Genomic DNA, 7,923 nt, shown 5'->3' with positions numbered 1-7,923 from the left:
GGGGATCAGCATGAGCTGAAACCAATGGAGATGCAGCAGCATTCTGCAAGAAGATTTTTCTGGGTTTTCGACTTCTTAGGTATCAAAACTTTAAAATTACTGGTTGAGCTCAACTCAGTGTGTTCTTAATTGTGAAAATTCTGGTGGAGGAAGTGCCAAAAAGACATAGTAATGTTCTTCTTTGCACGGTTTGGTACTTAGCAGGTAGTGCTAGCATTTTGGGGTTCTTTGGCCAGGAAAATGAGCCAAAGGCATAAATTTGAGGTTATTTTTCATAAATACTCTCTTCTAACATTGAGAGATTTGTCAACAGTACAAGAAAATTAAGAAGCTCACAGGCTATTGAGATGTTGCTTGTGGTGTGTGTTTAGTTCACTTTTGTTGTTGCAATACCCTGTTTAGTAATCGAGTTTCTAGGGGGAAGAAAACCTTCCCAAGAAGAGGATGGTCTTGGTCTTGTTGTGCCTGATAAAGAAAAGGAAAGGGTGATCTGCCAAAAAGATGACAGTAGCACCAAGACTTCGGGATGCCAGTGTTGCTGAACTGGCAGCTGCTGCCTCTGTGCCTTCTTCATTGACTTCCAGGTAACACTTGTGGAAAACTTGTGACAAAAACAGATCACCAGTCTTGGACATTGCTGTGAAATCAGCTTGACCTTCTGTGAAGGCATCTTGTATCCCCATCCTGCTCAAAGTAGATTTGAGGTCATATTTCTCTTCTAATGTGAACCTGGGCAGATAAACTTCCATGTTCATTTTCTCCATTAGTTCTGGATTTGTCCATGCAGACAAGTTTTCAAAAGTCAATTCTCTTTCCAGCTGCAGTAAGTAAAAAAAAAAATCAGAAAATTAAAATGTGTTCAAAAACGTGTGCCCTATGGGCTATTTCTTCTGTCAAATGGAGAACTTTTCAAGAGGTTGTAAGAGTACAAGAAAAACAGTAATGAAACAGCACTTTGGAGATATTTTTAACTAAAGGAGAATATTGTTCTATGGTATATCAATGCTATATTTGAAATGTTGTCAGGAAATATAGCAGAGCTATGATAGTCTGGCTTTTCTTCTGTTCCCAGGGCTGTCTTCCCCATATTTTAGAATTCACTCAAAAGAGCTTTCCCCTGCCCCCAACACAACACCTTAAAAATTAAAATTTCTTAAGGGTTTGTTATCCAAAGGCAGAATCAGGCTTTTTACAGAAGGTGGCAGTATCCATACATATTAGTTCTGGACATCCTGGAACATAAGGGAGGCTGCCCAATTTTTGGTGGGTGTTTTTTGGAATGAAGTCATATCTGTCTGAATTGGTGCGGACAGTGGATCTCAGCAGGGCTGGTTTTGTGTCCTTATTTTTGTTCTGCTGGAAAAGGGGAGATCTTACAGGGTTTGGGTTACCTGTTTCCAGGACTTATGAACTTTAGCAACCACAGACATGCTGGCTTCCAAGACTTAGAAATTTAGCCTGAGCTTCAAGCTCACAGTACTAGACCAGATTTGGGATTTTCTTTACCTTGAGCCTGATCAGTATCCTCCTTCCTAGAAACATGACTGCAGCCTGGTCTTTTACCTCACATATGCTTTAAGTAAATAATGACACTGTTACTTTTTCGCAGTATTTATGTTCTGCAGTTTTTTTACCTTTTGTAAGCCAGAGATGTCACTCGGTAGCAGGATGAACATGCTGAGGTCATTTTTGACGTATGGAAGCTCAAGAACATCAGCCTGAACTGATTCTATGTAGTTCAAGTTAAATTTATCCCTCAGGTACATCATGGGCACTGGTTTGGTTGTATGCTGCAACAAATCAAATGGAATGTTTTACATTTGTACTCTAAACAGTAAAAGGACTGAGTTAAAGTAGCACAGTTTACAAGCTGCCCAATGTGTCTGAAACATCCTTATGGATAGGCACAGAACACAGGATCCCTGCAAGGCACTGGAAAGGCACTGGGAGGCATGGCATGCCATCTGAGCTGTCCCAGATGACACTAGTTGTAGGAAACTGTATGCCACTCTGATTTGCTGAATGGTTAAAAGTGAAAATGTAAAGAACTAACCCATACAGTTTTGTTCTCCTCTATTTTTTTCCTGCCTTTGGAGATTTGAAGCTTTTTTGAAGTCAGCTTCTGATAATTTACTTGTGCCTCAGGGCCTGGTATGTGTGTGCAGTTTTAGTGCTGAAAGTGTGGTGAAGTAAATATACTGAATAAACTGTACACTTTAAATGAAATAACTGTACTGCAACATGGATTTAAAGGATGACAGGATTTCTCCCTCCCCCTCCTCTCCCCCATCTTTTTCAGGTTTTTCCACCTGCAGTGTAGGAAATAGGGCAGTATATTGCCATACCATGTTTATTCTGAAAGGCCTTTGCCTGGTAGCTGCAGCCTCAAACTTCGTTGCCCAGTTTCCTTTGAAGTAGAGTGCATTTATCAGGACTAGCCTGGTGAGTGAATCTACGGATCCAGGAGGCAGCAGATTCTGGATTTTACCTAGAGAAAGCAGAGGGACATTCACACATTTGTGCAGGTTCACTGTTTCAGTCTAAGAGCTGGCACAGTTTCTGGGGATATAAACCAGGGAAATTTTAAGTGCTGCCATAGCAGTCATCTAGTTTGAGATTACTTGCAAATATGCAGTTACTGGGGTAATCTTGATTTACAAAGATGAATAAGCCATATTCCTCACACACTGAGATGGAGGACAGTAATTTTAGTAAGAGCTTGTTGGTAGATGAGTATTTTATGAAAAGTCCGATTTACTTTTCTGAGGTGCATTGTTTACCTGCCATGGGCCCTTTGGGCACAGAAAAGCCAAAATGACTCCTTTTTGATTTGGAGAGGAGAGGGTGGAACTCACCTTCAGTCTGTTGTTCAACACTGGAATTGATGTCTCTCCTGATTGCATCTGCTGCTCCCACAAAGTCGACTGATTGTGGCTCTGCACCATAATATCTCTTGGCTAAAAATAAGTATTCCTGCAGGGCAATAGAGACATCTGACTTAGGTTTGTTGCCTGCCTATATGAGTACTACTACAGCGAGAGATGAAAATTACATGGGCACAAACACAATGTTTTCTCAAAGGAACAAAGTATTTTTAGTGGATACACTCAATTTAAACGTTCTCATCTAACTACATCTACAAATCACTCTGAGATTATATACACATCCCAAAAACCTAAAATTTTAGTGTCCAAAGTCTAAGGAAAAGTATAATAGAAAATGTTAATGTTAAGGATAATAACATAATTTTCAAATGTAGCAAAAATATTTAAAAGTATGTAGCTTATGTTGCCATAGGTAGATCATGAAGGTTAAATGACACTGCATAATCTGAATTAAAGTCTTACCTTACTGAAAGGCAGTGATTTTTCTCCATATAGCTGGTTGACACTTTTAAGTAGGTAGTTTATAGTGGGTTGGTTGATTTCAAAGCTGAGTGCTTTAAATCCAGTATGGATGTTATCTGATTTGCCAAACTCTGTCTTGGAGAAATAGAAATAAAAAGGACATTAGTCATCTGTTGTGTAAAAATCCTGGTTTTTTACTTCACACAGATCCAAGTAGAGTATTTCTCTTTGGGTGATCTGTTACCTATATTACAACAGAAGAGGTGCTTAAACTGGACATCTATTAAAAGAATCATTTTAAAGTATTAGAAGTTGCAGGTGTGGTATAGACCTACATAGACACTCAGTGTGTGGGTATCTTGAAATGCAAGTGTTAAGAGCCTGAGTAATGTAAAATGTTTAAGGGTTTATAAGTGGATATTGTGAAACTTTGGATATCCAGAAAACAAAAGTCAGAGAGTAATTCTTATGCAATGTGTGAGATTTGGCTCTATCACTCCCTTAATTTATGAAAGTAGTGTTACATGTAAGGTTTACCCCTAAATTTCTTTATGTCTCTCTTAATATTTTATGGTTTGGGGTTTTTTTATGTTTTGGTAATTGCAGTAAATTCTCTATATTGAAGTGACAGAATTGAATGGATGTGGGTTCAGAGTCTCCAATGAGCTCAAGGAAGAAACTGTGAATTAGTAAATTAAAAATCTGCACCTGTGCTGTATTCATCTCATCCTTATATCAGAATCAGAGGCACGAACAGACCCTTAAATCTCCAAAGTGTCAGAACCCATAGCGCCACTCATAGCACTCTGTAATTCTTACAGTGAGGGCAAGTGTTACTCATGAGGAACAATCCCTTTCCTGTTCATGCAGTACAAATGAGATGTTGACATAACTCCTAAAATAAATCTTCCCACCATGGGATTTGGCTGTGGGATGCAGATCCATTCATCAAAAGTAACAGCAGTTGGGGTTTTGTGGGCAGACTGCAGGGAAACAGCTCAACCCCCTAGAGAATAAGGATGACGGGAAAGAGCAGAGAGAAGAGTTTGATATCACCATCTTTGAATTGTAAACTAGGAAAAAGCCTTTACTGACTCAGAGGGATTATATTTGCTCTTCTGTATTGTTCTGCTATGTTAAATTACATACAAATTGGGAGAAAATGCCTGCCAGTATGGCAAAGGATTATCTCAGGAATAAAATTATTCCCATTTCCCTTAGATTTCTTGCAAGCAACTGGTCTACTTTGGAAAATGCCAACATGTAAATTTACATTGTTAACTTCTCAGCTGAAATGGGGTATAATTTCTGAAACATATCAAGAATAGGTAGCCTGAAAAAGGTGATGTTCTGGTTTTCTTTGTCTTTATGCTGCAATCAAATGTGTTGAAGAACATCTCTTTTCTTGGGATTAGCTCTCCGAGGTAAGAATTGTGCTAGTTTTTGAATAGTAATAGTTTGAGAAAGAAATCTATCCTCAGAGCTAAAGGAAAAAGATCAGAAGATCTATTGATTATCAAATGTTAAATTTTGCAAATTTGAGGTTAGATTATGCAATTCTGTGTAAAAGGAGGAAGCATGCAATAAGCATTGCATTAGGTGAAGGTATCACACAATGCTGCACCAATTAATTTCGTACACTAAATCTGAGGAAGGCAAACTTAAGCAAACACAAATGGGGAAGGAAAATACAGGAGAAAATGTGGCCATGCCCTTAGCTTGATCATCAGCTTGGGTGAGATACCTTCTGGAAACATGCACGTCGATTTGATAGACTCTCTTCTGTTCTGGCATAGACCTGCATTCTTATGGTTGTGGTGACATTTTTGGCTTCTTCAGCTTTGTTGAAGTGAAGTACCTGTAGTGGAAAAAGCAATAAGAAATGCAACAATAGAAAATTTGCTGTTTCAGCAAATTTTTTCAGTGACATCAGGGGGACTGGTAATGAGGACAGTCAAGCTCAGATTTTGTTCTTGGGTCCAGTCCTTGCTGAATATGAAATCTTTGTCTGGGTCTCAATGCCCATGTGTACAAAATGGCTTGTGCAAACTAAGCTGAGGGCTGCAGGGGGAAACTCTTATGTACCTGGCCTTTGTTGAGGAATCTGCCTGCTTTGAGTTATGCCCTGGGACGACCTGTTAATACCTGAGCCAATTACCCCCAGATGGAGTCTACCAAAGGAGAAGTCTTAATGGAGCTCTGCTATGTGTCAAAAAGCCTGAAAAGTGTGCAGGCAGTTCCATGCCTTAAATCCCTTTCTCTGGACTTGTTCACTTTAACCAGGCTACAAAGGGGTGCAAACAACCTTGGAACGCTTTTCAGAAGAGCTGAGTCTTTTGCGTTGTTTTGTTTTCCCTTCATCCTAACAGAAGATCACTCCTTTTTTACCCTACTGGGTCTCTTTTGTCTTATAAATCAGGAGTTAGATCAATGCAGGTGGGACAACTTCTGCCACAGCAGAAGCAAACTCACAGTCCTCCTTCCTCCAACAGGAGCTAGGTACCTACATCAGGTGTTTAAAAACCATGCATTGGGACTGTTCTCACTGTCCCCTGATGACACTATGAGCTTTGAATAAGTGTGACTTGGCAATTTCAGTAATTTTGCCTGTAAAATACATACCCCAAAGAAAGGGTTGTAGTCTCAACATAGTTTTTCTCTAACCTTTTAGATGTGGATTTATGTTAAGCAAAAGGTAAAACTTGAAATAATCATAGAGGAGAGTCCTCAAAACTCTTTTCCTCTGTTTCAACACAGCAAATTTCTGTCATGGAGGACATTATTCCAAGAAATCAACCCTTTCAGACAGCTACTTTTTGAAGCCCAGACTCACCTTTGCCATCTGATCTGCAGTGTTACCTTTGGCTCCCAAATAAACAGTAGCCAGGGCAGATGAAATACTCCAAGGAGAGAACAAAATATTCTTGTCCCTATCTTCCTGCAATTGCTGTTTGAAAAAGTCAAGAGCAAAGCTTGTGTTTGCTTTATTCAATGTATCCATTGTCCTGAAGCTGCACAGAAAGACAGAAAAGATGCTATTAATGAACGACTAACTATGATTGCTATTTGTTTAGAAGTTCCTCTTCACTGTTTGAACTTTTTTGTGATTAAAAGGCTTTCTAAAATTGCTTATGTAAAGAATGAGGAGCATTAACTATTATAAAGTCACAAAGTTCAGCATGTCCTGTTTCACTGATGGCAACAGCTATAATTTTTAGGGATGAACCAGCCTCTAGATGTGTTTCGTATTTGTTCACCAGGAAATTTATTGCACTGCCCTTTACAGAATCTTGGAGTTGATAGCAGATTTTGATATTTTTGATTACTCAACAAAGCCTGGGATAGAGACTACCGAGAAACTGTCTCTTAGCACAAATTTTATGCTTCACTTTGTTCAAGAGTCTTCTGATGCTCATCTCTAGTAACAAGAGCAGTCAAACTATTCCTTTAGGACAAGACAAAACTCATCTTCCTATACTTGAGCAAGCACTGCCCCAACTATTGCATGCTAAGCATCCTGAATTACATTTCTGACTTTTAAAAATGTCCTGAAACCCTGTCTTACAGCACTAGCCCAGATCCTAGCTTCCCAGTTCTTCTGCAATAGAAGCTTTCTATATTCAGCAGACCGCTATTTGTTATTTGCCTTGCAGGTTTAGCTGAGGGTTCTAGTCAGGGACTAAGAGCTATTTTGGTTGGTATAGGATGGCATTAGAATAAAAGATAGTTTGTGACCCTAATAGCTTGCAAACCAGGAGCTAAACTGATAATTCTAAGCACTAAAGAGTACAAGAACAAATTACCTGACTTAGGCAAACACAATGGTTCTTAGTATGCTGTGATATATATGCTAGTCAGTGAGCTCTAGAAATTATACAACTCTGAAATATAAGTTGTCTTCCTGCATATTTTTAAGACTCATTTTCTAGGCTATGCCTGTGCAATCTTTGTTAATTAACTTTCCCTGAGCATTAGTTGTTTCCAGTTAAGATACCTGCTTCCTTTTTTCCTACTTGTCAACAAAGCAATATCAGCCAAGAATAAGTAAAATAAATAGTATCTAGAAGTCATTACAGTACCTTGTTTTGTGTGGGGAGAAACACGGCTGCTCTGAGTGTCTCCAAGGTTTCTGCAGTTCACATGAAGGGTAGGATGAATTTATAGTGCGCCTGGCCGGTTCTGCAAAGGTTCTTATGACTCATGACTCTGCAATGAAATTTGCCCTATAGGCCACATCCCTGTGGAAGAACTGAATCACCTCAGAGTAGGATGTGAAGTGATGGTAAGAATGATACCATAGAAGAATTTTACAAAAGTGACTGCTTAAGTATTTCTATAAACACTTTTGTGGCAACAGGCTAGTAACAACTTGAACCCACACTACTTTGAATAGTCTATCCTTTGTGGTTTGGAGTGTTTTAAAAAAGGCAGTCACTGACCTACTTCTTTTATGGTTTGTATTACAGAATTTATCTCTGAGAAGCAGACAGAAAAAAAGAAAAGGACTTCTTATGTGTGTTTTCTACTGTTAGGCAGTTTTTTACTGCCTGCTTCCTTCTGAGAAAGTATTTGTCAT

General features: G+C 39.0%; 1 protein-coding gene across 1 annotated transcript; it reads right to left on the bottom strand.

Annotated features, from left to right (window-relative positions):
* Nucleotides 1-413: 413 nt before the first annotated feature.
* On the bottom strand, nt 414-6,348 carry LOC311158976 (serpin B10-like; the record flags this gene model as incomplete). Its single annotated transcript, XM_084214758.1, has 7 exons — nt 414-818; nt 1,635-1,790; nt 2,346-2,488; nt 2,856-2,973; nt 3,348-3,482; nt 5,092-5,205; nt 6,181-6,348. The coding sequence occupies 7 exons, from the start codon at nt 6,346-6,348 to the stop codon at nt 414-416; spliced, it is 1,239 nt and encodes a 412-aa protein (XP_084070884.1).
* Between the last annotated feature and the right edge of the window lie 1,575 nt (nt 6,349-7,923).

The sequence above is a fragment of the Fringilla coelebs genome, assembly GCF_963513975.1.
Source record: "Fringilla coelebs genome assembly, chromosome: 1".
Lineage (NCBI taxonomy): Eukaryota > Metazoa > Chordata > Aves > Passeriformes > Fringillidae > Fringilla > Fringilla coelebs.
Note: the sequence above shows the minus strand (reverse complement) of the source record. Positions and strands in the feature narration are given on the sequence as shown.